This window comes from Brachionichthys hirsutus, chromosome 3 (assembly GCF_040956055.1).
Source record: "Brachionichthys hirsutus isolate HB-005 chromosome 3, CSIRO-AGI_Bhir_v1, whole genome shotgun sequence".
Classification (NCBI taxonomy): Eukaryota; Metazoa; Chordata; class Actinopteri; order Lophiiformes; family Brachionichthyidae; genus Brachionichthys; species Brachionichthys hirsutus.
This window is the reverse complement of record NC_090899.1, coordinates 6505646-6523850: the sequence shown is the minus strand read 5'-3', so window position 1 is coordinate 6523850 and position 18205 is coordinate 6505646. Positions and strand designations below refer to the sequence as shown.

The window sequence follows — 18205 nt, the reverse complement described above, 5'->3', positions numbered from 1 at the left end:
GATAATATTTGTCCTTCCAGCTAAGATCGTCACTACCGATATTATATTTTCACTAAAATGTTTGCGCAGCGGAGATCTGTTTATTTCAGGCTTAGGAGATGTTTTGTTGTTGTTGTTTACTTGACTGTTAAATGAGATTTAAATCATAAGCATGCATGATCTTAGTGCTTTTAATCCGGAGTCAGGATCCAGTTCAGTCGGTCATCGTGACCTGAACATATTATTTTCCATGGTCTGAATGTCAAGGCTGAGATACTTGCTCAAACTATTTTTAGCAAGGTGTGCAGCTCAGCTGATCTGTTCCTGCAGAGAAGATTTGCTCTCATGGTGCTGTTTAAACAGTTTATTAAGAGCTATGACCTAAAAGTGAGCTGCATGGGCACCAAAATAAATATCAGCCATTTGTTTGCTGTATTTCTGCATTAGGGGTGAGAAAATCCTAAATTATAGAGCATGTCAGCACTTTAAAGTTTTAATTCAAGAGTTGTATGGAGCTCTGCTGAGTGACCATGATCTTCAGACAGAATTTGCAAAAAAAATGTAAAGGCTGACTATTATTAATGCCCTCAGCCGCTCGTTTCCTTCCGTCTCTTCATTCTCCACCTTTTCACCATTAATTTTAATGGTTTTAATTAATAGATTTTTTTTTTTTTGTTTTTTAAGATTAGCCTGTTTACCATCCAGTAAGTGCAAAATGACATGAAAGTGTCCAAGAGATTTCCGGTTCTCCGGTGTAGTTAAATAAAAGCCTACTTAAATCGCTCAAGAGGAGTGTATATTGAAGAAGGTCAGCAAAGTAAGATTCCAGAAAAAAAGCCAAATATTAGAGCATTAAAAAAAAAAATCCAAGTGTTATGATTTCATTTCAGAAGTCGCTGGTTTTATGCTATGAAGACACAGGATCCTTCCCCTGTTTGGTGTTTTCAGTCCTCTAACTGTCAGTATGTTCTCTTAACCAGCATCTATGCTTCTTCAACAGGTTATTTATGTATATGCCTGCAGCGTCCCATCAAGCATGCCTGTGACATCTCAGATGCTTAGGGGTTTGTCCCGTTCCAAAGTCTTGGCCTCTGGTCTGTTAGTTTGCCCACAACACCAGTCCCAGCTTGGAGCCATCGCTCGCCGCCAGCTCTCAAGAGGCTACCAGGCAACCTCAGTACTTCGCAGCTACATCCTCACCCCCCCGCAGGTCAACTCGATCCTAACAGCTAATGAGTACAGCTTCAAGGTTAGTCGGGATGCCGTTGTGTTGCAAATAGAAACACGTCTTGCCATTTTAAGTGTGCATGTTACATTTTTATTCGTTGTGATTTTAGGTGCCAGAGTTTGATGGGAAGAATGTGTCGTCGGTGATGGGTTTCGAGAGTAATCAGCTGCCAGCAAACGCGCCGATAGAAGACCGCCGAAGTGCCGCCACATGCCTCCAAACGCGAGGAATGCTGCTGGGCGTGTTCGACGGGCATGCTGGCTGTGCCTGTGCGCAGGTAACAATTCTTTTGTCGGAACGAATGATTTGAACACAGATATTTAGTACGTTGAAATAAATACGTTTTCTTCTTCCCACTCCCTTTCAGGCAGAATTGACATATTATTTATTGTATAAATGTAGCTAGTGCGATGTGGCACGGGTTGCTTTGTTTGCTTTTTTGTCATTGCCTGTAATAAATAAATAAATAAATAACTAAATGTAAACAACTGACACATTTGAATAATTTAATTAGAAACCTTTACAATTTGAACGACTCAGAACTTCGCTGAATGGAACAATCATTTAAAGGTTGCGTTTTCGGTTTCCTTGGATTGTTTTTTGTTATTGTGTCGATCTGAAACGTTGAACTGCGAGAAACAAAATCCAGAGGAAAATGTCTTATCAGGTATTTGGCTCTGATTTAAATCAGTCGATCTAAAGACATTTTTAATATTGTCATTTATAATTGAGAATACATGTTATCATGCTCTGTGAAGTTACAGGCTACAGATGTGTAATCTCCCAATCTATCATTACATGGAGCCCATTCAGCCAATGCATTATTATTATTATTTACAAAGACAATGTATGTGAAGGTGATGCAGATTTAATTTAATGCAAGGATTCGTTCTCTCGTTTCGCTCTGCTTGGTTGCGTTGACACTATTTTCTCATAGAAATTATTAGTTTTTTCAAACCTCCTGTTCTCTTCCAGGCGCTGAGCGAGAGATTGTTTTATTATATGGCAGTATCGCTGCTCCCTCATAACACGCTGTGTGAGCTGGAGGCGGCTGTGGAGGCCGGCAGGGCCATCAGCCCCATCCTGCAGTGGCACAAACATCACAACGACTACTTCAGCAGGGAGGCTCAGACGCTCTACTTCAACAGCCTCCGGACCTACTGGCAGGAGTTAATAGATCTCACCAGGTGAGGAGCACAGGGGGAGCACAGGGGAGCACAGGGGAGCACAGGGGAGCACAGGGGAGGACCTGTGCTGTCCTCTTGGTCTGCTTCACGTAGATTTCCCCATCTCTGTTTCAGTCCTGGTGAAGTTCCAGAGACCCGTGAGGCATTGCTAAATGCCTTTAAGAGGCTGGACAATGACATCTCTCTGGAGGCTCAGGTGGGAACTGTCTGCTTTCGTCCTGCTGCTGCAGCACCTTGTGTTAAGAGACCAACTTTTCTTACTCATCCTTGTATTTCCACTCACTCAAAATATTTTCCATTCTATCTAATTGTTTTTTTTTTAACATACCGGTAACAAGTGTATAACTTTCAAAACAAGATAATCTCATGCTTCCTGATGAGCTAGAAGATCCGGGCGCATTAAACTTGTAACAAACATTTTGTGCTGTCAGACAGACAGTGCAAAATCATTGATTTGGTCCGAGTGCAGGAAAGCGGCGCTCTTTGTCTCGTCCAAATGTAAACGTTTCTGGGTTCAGGAGATGCTTAGGCGTTGTTGCCTCTATGTAATTGACCCTGTACTAACTCAGTGTCGTTTGGACTCGCAGGTTGGTGACCCAAATGCTTTCCTCCACTACTGGGTCCTAAGAGTGGCCTTTTCTGGAGCGACGGCCTGTGTAGCTCACGTGGATGGATCAGACCTGTACTGAGAAAACACATGCACACACATTCTTGTCAATGAGTCGAAGTGCATAGCTGGTCTTCCAAGATTAAGAAAGATAATGGATGTTTCTCAGCTTCCTGTGTTTCCTCCGAAAGGTTTGTCGCCAATGCAGGAGATGCTCGGGCAGTGCTCGGCGTGCAGGAGGAGGACGGTTCATTCAGTGCTCACACACTCTCTAATGACCACAGTGCCCAGAACGAGGAGGAGGTGGCCCGGATAAGGAGCGAACACCCCGAATCGGAGGGGAAGACAGTCATACGACAGGTGCAAGCGCCGCACGCGATAATTAGTTTTGTGTGTAACAGCATTCATTAGAAGCCTGTTCTGTCTGTTTCTCAGGACCGGCTGCTCGGTCTTCTCATGCCTTTCCGCGCTTTCGGAGATGTGAAGTTCAAATGGAGTATTGAACTGCAGAAGAGTGTGTTGGAGTCGGGGCCCGATCAGCTCCACGAAAACGAGCACACCAAATTTATCCCTCCAAACTACCACTCGCCCCCCTACTTGACTGCTGAGCCCGAGATCACGTATCACAAGTTACGACCGCAGGATCGCTTCATGGTGAGAGAAGAGTCCGTTTAGTCGCAGACGTCTGCTCTGCATCTGTATTTAACAAACAAAACGTTGTATATCGAGGACACAACAAGTATGTTTCATTATATGTAAAGTATGAACAACATCAGATGTAATTCCTTCAAGTTTGTTTTCATTGTCAGTATTTTACAAGTGATCAATACGAAAAATAGGATCTATTCTTTTGTCTAATAAGTTTCTTTAAGTTGAAAATTTTAAAAAGAAGCAGCACATGTTACATATAAACCCATTGGTTACTTTTCAATACATATATCAGAATAAAGATGCAAATGAGGGCGATCAGATAATGCCCAACTCTCATTGGTGGAGATAAAAAGCAGTTTTCCTTTGAGGAATTTTGATTTGCTTATTGCTCACTTTATATGAGCGCCCTTTTTATTCCAATGGTCTTTGAAGAGAAAGGTTGTGTTTGTGAAGGAAGAGTTTTTCATGAGCAGTTTCTCAAATAGCATATGAAGTGTGTTTTTTTTTATAAATCTTAATCACTGATTAACACAAGGTGTGGCAATTTGTACTTTTCTCTGTCCATGCAGGTGATTGGCTCTGATGGCCTTTGGGAGACTCTCCACAGACAGGAAGTCGTTCGTGTTGTTGGAGACTATTTAACAGGGGTGCACCAGCGTCAGCCCCTCAAAGTCGGAGGCTACAGGGTCACCTTGGGGCAGATGCAGGGGCTCCTGGAAGAAAGAAAGGCTCGCGTGTCCTCAGCGTTCGAGGATCAGAACTCCGCTACCCACCTGATGCGCCACGCAGTGGGAAACAATGAGTTTGGTACCGTAGACCACGAGAGGCTGTCAAAAATGCTGTCGCTGCCTGAGGAGTTGGCTCGCATGTACCGCGATGACATCACCATTATCATCGCTCAGTTCAACCCTCACGCGATTGGAGCGCAGAGACAGGAAGGCCAGTCCTGATCTGCTGCACGCAAGGAAATACACACAAACACACTCGTGTCATTGAGCACTGTTCCACAGAAGCATGCTCCGCGGACATAAGAAAATATTTGTTGTTAAGTCTAAAGCGATTTCTTTTAAATATACTAAAATAATTTGTATATCAGAATGCAGTACAGGAGGGAGATCCAGCTTCTTATGAAGTGACAATATCTCTGTGACTTATTTATGCAGCCAATGTCCTCTGTCCAACCTTTCCTCCATACTTCTGCATAGACACTGTTACAAACTCTGCAGGGCTGAAATGAAGTTCCAAAGAGGGTGAAGGAATGAACTTCGTTAATACGGCAGTGACAAAGACTCTGACTCTTTTCATTATGATACTACTCACTCTCTCTGCTGTTTGATTTGATCATTTCCATCTGGGAGGCCGATGTTACAACAGAACCGTCTTTACTGCTTTGCATGTGTATGAGACGTTTGTAGTACTGATGATCGTACACATATTGTTCTGTATTTACTCTGCAGGCTGTGAATATTTGGATGCATGATGGATGTTTACGCCGATGCTGACGATGTGCTTTATTAACATCCACATTGGATGAAAGATACCGAGATACACAAGCGCATCTGATGTGGATGAAGGGTAACATCAAGCTTTGTTGCATTGTAGCCCCAAGAAAAATCTGAGGCGTCAATGTTTAATAAAGAGAGAAATAATTGATGAGTAATTATTGTATCGAGTTACTGGAACTATCATTGTCATGTCAAAGCCAATGAGATGAACAGATACTTTTTGTCCCCCTAACGGTCATTGGCCACATATTTAATGAACAGACTGTATGTGTAGAGAAGCTGTTTGAATATTGGACTATTTACTCAGCTTTACCAGTGTTACTTGCCTTTAGCTCTATAAAGTGTAACTTATGTGGGTAAAGATTTGTATTTGTATTATTTGAATAAAACATTGACTAATGATCTCTTGGCACAGTGTTGTGTGTTGACCCACCAATGAATGCAACATGACATCCTAACCTGCAGGCACCTGATTGGTCTAATCAATAGCTGCTAATGTGGGAAACCACTGATAGTCATTTCTGAACTTTTTTTCTTCTGCATTGTGGAGTTTGGGTAATGGTTCCGATTTGAAACTACCTCACAGATCAGTCTTTATTATATGTCTTATACTATGTACTTTTATAAATGAGAGCTTTAAAATGTGCAATTTGAGCTTGAATAGTATTTTGCTATCTGATTTATTGTGAGATTAATTTTTCATGCAGAATTATTTTCATCTCAAAGTTTTGTTTTTTTTTGCAGATTTTAATGATTAAAAATGGAAAAATTCCAAGGACTTCACTGTTGACTTTCTGGCATTTTACAAAATAAAAACAATCACAGTAATCTATAAAGAAAAAGAAAAAGCAAGTTACAACCCAAAGTGAAATTTTGCTTTGGCCCAACTTTATAAAATAAATATCTCCATTGACAATCAAATGATAAATGATAAATATATCATATATCATATATCTAAAATTAATCGGGGGTCTTTTTGCATTGAGTAATATTGTGTCTTTATACTTTAAGTGCATCTTCTCGTAAATACTTTACTGCAGTAACCTTTGAATCTGGGACTTCTAGTTGTAAAGGAGTCTTTTTACCTATGTGATACTTCTCATAGGATTCTCATAACAAAATAAAATCCTCAAGTTATTTCATGCGACATTGAAGTACCGCTAGATGATGCTGCAGCATCACATATAATTGTCTGATAAAGGAGGATAAACGTCGACCCTCATATTTTCCTTTGTCATAGGCAGGACTGGTGTAAGCCTGTTTTGATTCCAATATTAACATTTTAATTCTATCTGCTAGATGTCATAACTTCTATGCAGCACTGATAGAAAAAAACATGTGCTATTAAACTCTGAACATTGCAACCTTTACGACACACACATGGAGGCGCCCACTCACATGGCACATGGATTGGAAGGATGATGACGCCATATGATCATAACAGCACATGTGGCAACACGTTCAGCTCTCCCGTGTACGTCTTATTTTTTGCATTTGTCATTTTACAGCCTCTGTGTCGAATAAAAGCCCACAATTATGTTGTTCTCCTTTCAACACCACTAAAGATCTGCTGGCTGTCTCCCCCTGTCAAAGGGAGATGACTCAGAGCAGCACTCTGCAGCAGCACCGTGGTCTCGACTGCTCAGACATAGAATGGTGCAGAGGTGGAGAAAAGGTCGGATGCATCAGTGCTTATTGTAAGCACAGTGTAATTCTAAGAAATACGAAGCACAGAAGTGGGAAAAGTATTGCTGTGGACGCTCATGTCTTCCATTATCAGTCACCTGCAGCACCACACGTCTGTCCTAACACCCACACACACCCACACAGACAGGCGCACACACTGACAATGTGGAAAGCACAGTGGTTTATCAGTTTCTTTTTTTTTTTTATTGGGAAACAGCAGTAATTGGTCATTATGAAACATTGATCTTTGCTATTATATTCTATAAGAGATGCGTAACAAAACAAGCTCACAGCTGAGACAACAAGTTAAATCGTAATGACAGAATCTGAGTCTGGACGTGAACTTTAAATAAATTATGTTAACAAGCTTTATAAATCTACAATTAACAGGGGGGGGGGGGTCACCTGACAGTTGAAATTATAATTCACCACATTTAATGAAGCTCAAGTTTCTCTGAATAAAATATACCAAGGTGAGGGGCTTTTTTTAAGTCTATTTTTCTTTTGTTGTGCCTTTCTAGAAGTCAAAGATTTAAATAGAATAAGGCCAAAAATTGTTTTAAGGTTTACCTTAGGCATGCGGATATGACAGTTAAGATCAGGTGATCAAAAATACATAATGTCAATGGGGGGGGGGGGGGTTCACAAGTATAGAAGTAAAAATACATGCATGTGTGTGTGTGTGTGTGTAGTCTCTACATCATGGCGTTCCTCTCTTCCTCTTCAGTCATTGCTTTCTTTGTTCCTTCCTTTTTAGCACGTTTGACCACTACGAAGAACACAATAACTGGAGCAAGAAGATAAATCTAATCAGCACGATTGCAAATCCATTTAATTGAGCACATTAGAGTACACGGTGTAAGTTACACACCCATTTCTACGAGGGTTGTAAAAACTCACCACAGAATCCCATAATGCCAGCTAGGATCCCGACGGTGGATGCCAGCCCAAGTCTCTGGCCACGTTTTTCTGGTTCGATGTAGCAGTAGCCCAGCTGAGTGCAGTTGCACACTCTCACTGGTAGACAGAGCAGACAGGAACACACAGACTCACTGAACATTCATTTGAGGTGTGATGCAGTAAAATCAGTCCCTGTTCAACTTCAATGGGTGTGGATGAATCCCATGCAAAGACACAAAGCGACAAGGAATTATCACCAGCAAGTAGTCTCTTATCTCATTCCTGAAAATTACATCAAACCTAAACGCCAAGATTCTTCCTTTTAAAAAAATAGAGAAAAAAGTAGAAGCATTTAGTAAGAGATAAATAATTGGAATGATTACCGGTAGCTAAATTATGTAAATTAGTTATTGCCATAGTAACATCTATTCTTCCAGTTTTTGCTTAAAAATAGGCTTTAAACCTGCACATTATTGTGTATTAATATTTTTGGACAACAATCAAATTTAATGGTGCAGAGACAGCACTGGTAGATGATTGTCCCTTCTACGCCCGCGTAAAGAATCGACCCACCTGACAGTGCCTGGTTGACTCCCAATCCCCGATTGTCTAAAATGTTAATGGCAAGTGTGATGGTTCTATCTTCAGTTGGCATCCTCCTCAGTATCAGCTTAGCTGTTGTACCTGAAGGGAAACAAGAACAACGCAATGATCCAAACACAACTTTTGCAGCTTTTGATACGACATCATCTTCTGACATATCATATGAGCTTCCGTACCGTCCACTCCGATCAGTTGCCAGTTGGGAGACTTTTTCCCCAAGCTGAAGGTGAAGGGCTGGGAGAAGGGGGGGCCGTCTCCATCCACGGCCTTGAGGAGGACAGGTTCGGGTTTCTTCACACAGATAAAGGCCTGTGTCTCTGTTAGTTTGGGAATGTTGTCGTTGACGTCCAGCAGCCTTATGGACACCACACGCTCAGAAGACATTTCTGGGTTCGCTTCAGAAGGAAATCAGAGGGAATTACAAATGTTCACATTATTGTGTGTGTGTGTATAATTGACTCCATAAGGTGGTGGTAAGCTACCCTGCATGTATATATACATAAAAACAATGCTTTGATTTGAGTTTATTATCTCACCCTTCTCAAAGGCAGTAACTGTGACTTCGAACGTCTCCAGGGCTTCTCTGTCTAGCAGCGCTTTAGTCTTGATCTGTCCTGTGGCAGCATCGATCTCCAACCAGCCCTGGTTGTCACCATCCAACTTAAAACTGCACAACACATGTAGAAAATTATACACAAACAAGTAAACACACAAGTAAACACTTGTCCATGGTACACAAGACACTGAATTAAGGCCATGGTTGTCAAAGTAAATTAATAAGGTACATGAATTTGGATTGGATGAACAGCAGTAAGAGCAGTAATGTTCAATATTCAGTGTATACATTAAGTTCAAAGTTATAATGAGTTGAAATATTGTGCTCAAATAATTCTTTAAGATGTTTAGCTCAAACAAAAACATTTATTAAAACAATAAGTGATAGTGATATAGTGATAGTGATAAATTAACAATAAATATTGAGCCCAGGATGATGGATAAACTATTAAAATAATGAACTTAAAGCAAATGATAAGCACTTAAGTGTATATTGTTGTTGTTTTCATTATTATACATTACACCAACTAACTTAATGTAACCAATAAACTGTAAACTAATACTGTATATCTATAATAGGTTTAGTAGTCGTATAATAGCTAATAACAGTTAGCTTGACAACTGGACTAAAACACCCTTAAATATTCAAAGTAAATGTCATAAACATACCCAATCACCTAACAGTACTTCTTATTAACCGAAGAATAAACTAAAATGAAGCTTTTTGTAACATTATTTGTAGTATTTCAGAACGATTGGGCTAAAATGAATCTGGTTGGGATGTGTGGATGCATCAGACAAAGGTTAATAACGTCAACGCATTAAGAATTTACAGCGTTTACAGCATCATTGTCTTTAACATGTGAATATTAAGCTTCTTACAGGAATCAGTTCCTCAGTGGTCTTTATGGAATTGGATGACACTCGATTGTGTGTGTTTACCCAATTTCTTTGCCCTCTGGATCCTTTGCCTCCACACTGAGTAGCACTGATCCCTTGGTTGTATTTTCAGGCACAGTCACATCCAGGACATCCACACTGAACTCTGGAGGCTCGTCTACGTCGGTGACAGACACAGAGACAAAGGCTGTGGATTCCTTGCCGTACTCCAAACCTTTCATCAGTGGTTCTGGATTACGAGCGTCAATCTGGAGTTTGTAGGTGGGAGAGGACTCAAAGTCCAGAGGCTGTTAGGAGACAAGCAGAACGTTCAGAAAAAAAGAAATACAAATAAATCAATAGTGAAAAGTATCATTAGTAACCTACGACAGGTTGTATCAGTCAATATAAATGATAGAATCATAGCAACCTTTTAAGATATACTTCACAAAGTAAGACAAAGCGTTCCATAAAATCATGTGTGTGTTTGTGTGGAAGATGAAGAGAGTGGAGGTGACGTACTTTGGATATCACCAGATGACCAAAGCCTTGGCCGTCAGTTTCCACCGCAAAAACATCATCGTCATTTCCAGCAGAGATGTGGAACTCAATGAGAGCGCTGCCACTGTTTGGATCATCGGCATCTGTTGCTCTGATTGTCTGCACGGTGTGTCCCACAGCGGCGTCTTCTGCTAACGTATGACTGCCGTACTGTACACAGATATATGAATATCAAGTCATCTGTCCAACAGCGTGAGACACAAGCGACATGTTGCACACAAACTTGCATCGTTCTTCTCGAACAGAGGCATCTCATTGTTCACGTCAATGACCTTGACGGTGACATTGCATTCTGTGGTGAAAACTGAAACAGAAACCACGAGTCGATGAAAAGTGGACCTCTACATAGGAGACGTGTGACCTCGCGCACCGTGTGCGCTACCTGGGTCGCTAACTCTGACATGCAGGTTATACACCTGCTGGTCCTTCCGCTGCAGAGAGCGTAATGCCTGGATTCTCCCGGACGCAGCATCAATAGAGAAGGCATTCGATATTGTTTCCGGATTCAGGATGGTGTAGGTCAGCTGTGCATTCAGGGTCCCCTCCTCATCAGCATCATGGGCCGACAGCTGTCCAACAAGGCTCCCTAGGAAGCACAAGAACCAGAACATTTAACCGTCGGTGCTGCAGTGAGGAGGACTGTGTTTAAGTCGCTAGTCGGGACTAGCCATCTCAAGGTTCAAGCGTAGACTAAAGACTTTCCTCTTTAACAAGTCTTATAGTTAATCCTTATCAATATGCTGGCATTGGTCTAGACTGCTGGTATAACCGTTAACTATGAGTCTTAGGTTCTGTCCAAGGTTTCTGCCTGTTAAAGGGAAGATTTTCCTTGCCTCTGTTGCAAAAGAGCTCGCTCTTTTGGGACAAGTTGTGTTCCATCTTTCCCTGCTACACCTGTAAAATGCCTTACTATAACTTTGTTACGATCCGGCGCTATAGAAATAAAAATTAATTGAATAGTAGCAATAAGTATAAATCCTATGCACTTTGTGCATTGTTAAAAAAAAAGAAAAAAATGTTTTTCAATAAAATAATAATATATTAGTTAATTTATAATTACATGTTATATAGTAGTACCGGTAGTTGATTTTATATTATTAAAAAATAAAGGTTAATTCTTTTCAGTAAATATCACTGAATAAAATGCAAGGATTTTCTAAAATAAATAACAGGGCAGATTAAATGTAAATCTGTGTCACGGTTTCTTTACACAACTGTTTAATGTTACTGTTGAGACCTGATCATCAAGCAGTTTGCTTACATGCTGGAAAATTACATTGTTATTTCTATATCATAATTCATTACTACTAAGTTATATGTTATTATCAAGCAGATTTCTGCACGGCTTCATTCAAAGCCCAGCCTTGAATTTGCAGGACTGAACGCACTAAGACAGTTGTCTATACATCGTCTTAGACATTTAAAGACCTTCTTCAAAAATACAAAAAAACACTTCTATAGTGTTTACTATTATTATTGTTTATTTGCCAAATGTGTAGCCGCACCCGCCGCTAAAGGAGACGATCAAAGGAGTGTATCAAGACGTAACAACACACACTCATGCATGCACACACAAATCTTACCTACAGGCTCATCCTCCTGCAACTCAAACACACTCTCCTCATTTTCACACACCGGTTTGTTGTCATTCACATCCGCCACCAAGACCTGAACTTCCAATGGTGGATCCACTTCCTTGTCATTTTTATCTGTTGCGAGCACCACCAGGATGTACTGAAACAGATCCACAAGAATAATCATTGTAAAATGTTATTCCCAACATGAAAATGTACTGAGCAGCATGAACAATTGTGCACCATGTCCTTGTCCTCCCTGTCCAGCTCCTCTGTCAGCTGAATCTCTCCATCTACTGTGATCTGGAAAGGGAATTTCATCTCTCTCTCTTTCTGTGCTAAGGTGTAGATTGCATCAGGTTCATTAGACTGGACCTAGATTTTAAAAAAATAAAAAATTGGGATGAAAGGGCCCAAAGAGGGATCACTACTGGAAGTCTTTGATCTGTAAGATTTGTAGAAGGCATTTTAATTCTTCCGTACCTTTGCAATGACGAGGGGATACGTTTCCTCCAAGTGTTCTGTCACAGTTATTGGGCCAGGATTGAACCACAGGTTTTGCTGAACAACAATTTGAACTCTGGAACTTCCACTCAGTGAGGTCTCCGACACACCTCCCAGGTCCTGGACGCGCACGATCAGGGTGAAGTCTGGGTCATCTAGGGGGTTTGCATTCCTCCTCCTCATTTCTGATGCCATAGAAGATGAAGGTTACAATTAGAGACACTGTACTTAAAAAAAAAGAAAAATAAGACAAAGAACATTTCAGTCTGGCAGCACAGTGGCCCAGTGGTTAGCAAGAAGGTCACAGGTTCAAATCCAACTTGCTGTGAGGAGTTTGCATGTTCTCCCCGTGTCTGTGTGGGTTCTCTCCGGGTTCTCCAGCTTCCTGTGTGTGTGAATGATTGTTTGTCTGTGTGTGGCCCTGTGACGAGCTGGCGGCTTGTCCAGGGTGTACCCCGCCTCTCGCCGATTGAGATAGGCTCCAGACCCGGGACCAGTGACGGACAAAGCGGTTCGGAAAATGAATGAATAAATGAATATTTCAGTCCATCTTGACTCACAAGACTATTTGAGATGCTTCATTGTCCTAACATAAACAACAGTGATATCTTAAATACTCCTGGCTAATTTTATTAACATAACACCCAATAAATCACACAAGTAATAGATAACAGACATTATAGTCAATCTCATCTACACTAAACCAGCTGAGGCCTTTTATGCATCAGGAATCCTGCAGCTGAGATCCAAACCATCTTAGAATGGAAGACAAACAAAATAAGGGAAGTATGCATAGTATAGTAATTGTTCACTATTCCATCTTTTAAGAACTTAGCACACACAAAAAAAATCTTTTAAAAAATATATATAAATCTGCTCATTATTTCCATTAAAAGTGTCAGAAAACGACTCAAACAGATGACAAGAGCCCAAAAGTGTTTTGTTTCATTCAAACCAGCTTTGTAAAGACGGCTACTTTACGGTCATAAAACCACAAATATTAATTTAAACCTTTTAACATTCTCATAAAAGTCTTTTGGTCTAAACAAATATGAATTTGACATTTTTCATCCTTGTAATTTCTATACTGTATTTTATTTGGAGTACATAAATGGCACTTTGGACCAATCTCCTATATGTTTAAAAAGCATGAGCCAGCCCATTTTATTCTTAAGAATATATTCTCACAATGCAGATCATTTTAATTAACTTTAATACTTAGATGTATCTCTATGAAAACAAACCTGCTCTCTCCATACAGGTGTAGAAGGGGTTTTCCTCATAGGGGACCTTCTGCTCCGGACAGAAGTCGTCAAACTTTGACTTCAGAGTGTCGATGTCTCCGTCTTCTCCTCTCCCATACTTGATTCCTTCTCTGGCCTTAAGCATCTGCTCCCCTGAGAAATAAGGGTCAGAATTTCCAAATGTCACAAAAATGTTTTCTTACAAATTGATGAAGAAGAAATGCTTGGCTGAGCTTTCTCTCACAGATGTAAATTTTTCTAAACAGATTCATTCACATGGTCAAACATACTCTCAAAGTAATCTGAGCTCAACATCACACGACGCATTGAAGAAATCTGCCTTCAACCAGTGCTAATCTTGAGGACATAAAATGAGACGCGTAATCCGGATTTACAGCAGCAATATACTGCCAGATTACAGGCAGAAACAGACAGATTACAGGTTTTCTGGTAGACAGCACACCTAGTTCTGTATGCCAGTGTCTGGTCTGAGGTCTGTGTGTGTTTTAACCTTCTTCTGTGGTGGAGATCTCTCCTGTTTGACGGTCGATGTGGAACAGAATGACGTTTTGAGTTTTGGGGATTTGGCTAACCAGGCTGTAGCTCAGATCAGCGTTGGGAGTCTCTGGGTTATCCCGATCAAATGCAAACACACGGGTGAAAGGGACGCCTGGAACAAGAGACAAAACCTTATTTAATGAGATGAAGCTTGTAATGACTGGAACACAGAGGACACACAGCACTGCTTAATCAACATAGACGACGCGAATCCTTTAAAGACGGCCACAATATGCTTTAGACAATGTAATACTACAGTACAATACTACAGTACTGCAGTTGGAGAGTCAGGAGCAGACATTAATTATGCAGGTGTTTCCCTGCATGTAGTGTGCGTGAACACCCGTAACGAGAATCACCATTATATCTCTGACACTATTACATTTCACACACCTGCAGGACTGTTTTCTCGAACAACAGCCGTGTAGGCGCTCTGGTTGAAGTACGGAGCATTGTTGTTGACATCCACCACATTTATGGTCACATAAACTGGGCCATCCGCAACTTCCCCATCTGCCAACGCCTCAACCTGGATTCAGTCACACAGAGAGTATGAATGCGTTTATTTCAGCTGCAATGCACAAAGTCAAATGTCCCGTGGTTACGAAACAGAGCTTCATCTCACCATGACGACGTAATGTTTTTCTTGCGACCAGTCCAGAGGCCTTTCCAGATACAACCAGCCCTCGTTTGAAATCTTAATATCGAGCTTTCCTTCTCCACTCAGCCTGAAATTATTGACACCTGGATGGGTCACGTGAAACTGTGGAATGAAACACGGGAGAAGGTTTGAGAAAACTGAGGAAGCCTTTGAAAACAATGACAGATTAATGTATAGCCATTTATAATGATTTAATTTGACATAAATAAAAAGGAAAACGAAACAGTGGCTTTCTAGCTGGGTGCGAAGGAAGTACTGAAAACTAAATAAAAGCACTTGACTGTAATTGACAAAATATACTAAACAAAGTAAAGTCTGTGTCTGGGAAATAAGGTCAGATTGTTAATACGTCAATATGTGTATGGAATTTCTCTGTTGTTAGTCCAGATCCAGTTAGTTTTAACACATTGCTACACAATTAACAAATATAGTTCAGAGTAAACAACTGAGGAGTTTACAAATGAATAAAAAACTAAAAAGAGGACTTCATAATTACCAAAATGCTAGAGTCAGATTAATGCAGTTTAGTGGAGTAGATTAATAACAAGACATAAATTGTCATGCTCTAGAAAAATACAAGTACTTCAGAACTAATCTGAGGAGCATTAATGTAGTTTCCATCACTGCTTTCGTGGGTGTAACACCTGATACAGGAGATACGGCACTGGCGTCCCCTCGGGCACATCCAGCTCTGTGTTCTCAAACGGGCCTTTCTTTTCCTCCAAATCTTTCCCAGCAGCCTATTAGAGCACGAAAGTGGGAGGTCAGAGTTCATTGAAAATTCTCCAAACCTCTCACACGAAGGGCTACAGGTGATCTGTTTGCTTTAGCACCATACTGTAGCTGAATGTAGTAACATATTGAGGGAAGGTTTTCACAGCTCAGTTATTTATTGAACTAAAATTATAGTACAATAGGAATTCTTACATCCCACAGCAGGATAAGAGCAAAGTCTACAGGCAAAATGACTAATGTGTATGTTAGTCATGATTACACGTCCTCATATTATCATAAATAAGTCACCAACAATTTCCTGCATGCAGGTCTTTGACCTTGTAGAGAATTGCCAACATAATTATTTTACAGAAAGATTAAAACACATTAAATATCTGCACATGTTTACTTAATTTGTGCCAGAATTGTTTAAACACACCTGTTAATTTACAAGAACTCTATTTAACAGGTCCGTATTTTTAACGATCTACTCTGAATGCGAGACAAGATCTGCCGCAGCAGTTGGTCAGTATTATGCACTCACAATGCTGAACAGGAGTGGGAGCAACAACAGATGCACCATTGCTGTCATGATCATGAACCTGAGAAGGAAGAGGAAGAGGGGAGGAGGAGGAGGAGAAGGATATATGTGTTAGAAAAGTGTTAAAGGACAAAACAGAGGGTCGGGGAGGCAGAGAGGCGATTTAAACTGGACTCTTTATGCTCTGCCTGCAGATATAAAGAACATTAAATCGTTTCTCTCGGTGGACGTCACGATGTCACGTTCACGATCCAGCCGATCCAGAAAGACAACGGCTTCGTAAAGAACGTCAGCCTCCTGGCCTCGGTTTTCCACACATGGACATGTTACCTATCTGTGCTTTATTCTTTCAGCTGAATGGGGACTCCATCCACACATACTGGTCAATCATCCGCTTCAGTGACCCCCACCATACAGGAGACAATGAAAGCCCATGCTTTAAACGTCATGCTTTTCATTAGTTAGTCTCAATATGACCTGAAGTTTAAAATGTGCACGTCAATATATATTTGATTGTTTTGCACCCATACAAAACAATCAAATATATATTGACAATGTATTTAGAAATGACCACATTGGAGTTTTTTTTGGACGTGAAACATGCAAAAGAAGAAAGGAGGTTAAGTCAGCTGCTTTAGGAAAGTGAAGGTGACATTGACTCGTGTCTAATGACCTTATTGTAGCACGTTTTTGACGTCACTGCCCTGCTGCAGTCCTTCTCAACCGAATGCAGATCAACTAACATTAGCGAAAGCTATTGTATTCCAGTTATTAGTATTTCTGTCCCCATGTTTATGTCATGGTGGGGGTATAATAACACAAACATGTATTCAGTGTTTCAACAGACTTCCATTGAAGAACACGCTTTACAGATTTAAACATATTTGATTGATTATCGATAGGCAAACCGATATGACACAACAATCAGGTGTTGAATACACTCGATCGCTCCTTCTTTGTCCGACTTGGTGACCTTTGTTATTCTAAATTTCAGCTACGGTGATCCAAATCAGAGATAAATATAAGAAATGTCCCGAAGCCAGGCACCTGCCACAACCCAGGAAGCAGGAAGGTGAGGTTTGCCGTCTGAAATGCCAACACCCAACGTTAAGGCCCTGCCAAAGTCAAGTCAAGATCACAGCTCTTCTGCAAGAAACTGAAAGCATTTGAACCTTGATTTAAAAAAAACACAAACCTTTTTTGATGGCTCCAGGTGGTGTCACATTTCACCCCCAAAATACAATTTGAAAACTCAACTTTTCCCAAAGTGGATGACAGAAGCTAAGGGACACTTACCTTGCCGGAGACTTTGAGCAAGTCACTCGTCAGACTTCCGAGTGATCTGAGAAGCCCCATAATGTTTGGTCAAACGTTAACCAGCTGTTAACCGGCTACGTTTTATTGGATCTAATGATTGTCCAATCACCCTGCTCTCATGCTGAAATAGCCAATGAAAGAGGTAGGTGACAAGAGACAGGAAAGGAGACAGGAAGGACAGAATAATGATGGGTACTGTATCGTAAAAGACAAATACAACTTTAATGTTCTTAATATCGTCTCTGATTTTTACATGAACGGTGACATGCTTATATTTTGAGAATCTAACTATCTTCATGTAGACAAGATGATACACATCTACAGGTGCTCATCCACCTTGCAGGTCTCGGGTCCGCTGCAGCCTATCTCAGCTGGATACAGGTACTGTACTGGACAAGATGCCAGGTTATCGCAAGCCCACACAAAATACAAAACAAACACACACACTCACGGACAATTTGGAGAGATAAATTCATCTGCATGTTTTTGGAGGAGGGAGAAACCCAGAAAAAATTATCCAAGTCTGTTAATATGCATTTAAGTTTTGTATTTACTCCCAGACTTTGACCTCTGCACTGTTTCTTGTCAGATGTTCCATTAGCAGCAGTGCCTGATAAGAAGCATAAGTGTAGACAATGAGAATCAAAGACCCCACTGATTCATATATCATAAAGCAAGGTTCGATTCCAGCCCCGAGATTGTAATCGTATACATACATGAGGAGAAGCGCATTAAAAATTACTCGGAGTAT

At 40.7% G+C, this 18205-nt stretch overlaps 2 protein-coding genes across 2 annotated transcripts; one reads left to right on the top strand and one right to left on the bottom strand.

Annotated features, from left to right (window-relative positions):
- Nucleotides 1-994: 994 nt before the first annotated feature.
- On the top strand, nucleotides 995-5553 carry pdp1 (pyruvate dehydrogenase phosphatase catalytic subunit 1). Its single transcript, XM_068756355.1, has 8 exons — nucleotides 995-1228; nucleotides 1317-1484; nucleotides 2183-2394; nucleotides 2509-2590; nucleotides 2982-3076; nucleotides 3193-3361; nucleotides 3437-3655; nucleotides 4222-5553. Exons 1-8 carry the CDS (start codon nucleotides 1016-1018, stop codon nucleotides 4600-4602), a joined length of 1539 nt encoding a protein of 512 aa, XP_068612456.1. The 5' UTR covers nucleotides 995-1015; the 3' UTR covers nucleotides 4603-5553.
- A 1985-nt stretch (nucleotides 5554-7538) lies between these two features.
- On the bottom strand, nucleotides 7539-16194 carry cdh17 (cadherin 17, LI cadherin (liver-intestine)). Its single transcript, XM_068760130.1, has 18 exons — nucleotides 16141-16194; nucleotides 15527-15622; nucleotides 14847-14984; nucleotides 14615-14750; nucleotides 14175-14333; nucleotides 13664-13816; nucleotides 12399-12604; nucleotides 12159-12290; nucleotides 11925-12075; nucleotides 10724-10927; nucleotides 10569-10645; nucleotides 10303-10491; nucleotides 9844-10088; nucleotides 8883-9013; nucleotides 8523-8741; nucleotides 8317-8427; nucleotides 7744-7860; nucleotides 7539-7630 (listed from the first exon to the last, which is right to left on the bottom strand). The coding sequence occupies exons 1-18, from the start codon at nucleotides 16192-16194 to the stop codon at nucleotides 7539-7541; spliced, it is 2610 nt and encodes an 869-aa protein (XP_068616231.1).
- Between the last annotated feature and the right edge of the window lie 2011 nt (nucleotides 16195-18205).

What these genes read in the sequence shown, in the direction of transcription:
- pdp1 (XM_068756355.1), top strand. Translation starts at nt 1,016, where the DNA reads ATGCCTGTGACATCTCAGATGCTTAGGGGTTTGTCCCGTTCCAAAGTC. An exon ending in ACATCTCTCTGGAGGCTCAG is followed by an intron (nt 2,591 to 2,981) that starts GTGGGAACTGTC and finishes TTGGACTCGCAG; the next exon opens with GTTGGTGACCCAAATGCTTT. An exon ending in CACGTGGATGGATCAGACCT is followed by an intron (nt 3,077 to 3,192) that starts GTACTGAGAAAA and finishes TTCCTCCGAAAG; the next exon opens with GTTTGTCGCCAATGCAGGAG.
- cdh17 (XM_068760130.1), bottom strand. Translation starts at nt 16,194, where the DNA reads ATGATCATGACAGCAATGGTGCATCTGTTGTTGCTCCCACTCCTGTTC. An exon ending in ACAGGGAGGACAAGGACATG is followed by an intron (nt 12,076 to 12,158) that starts GTGCACAATTGT and finishes GATCTGTTTCAG; the next exon opens with TACATCCTGGTGGTGCTCGC. An exon ending in TGGCATTATGGGATTCTGTG is followed by an intron (nt 7,631 to 7,743) that starts GTGAGTTTTTAC and finishes TTCTTGCTCCAG; the next exon opens with TTATTGTGTTCTTCGTAGTG.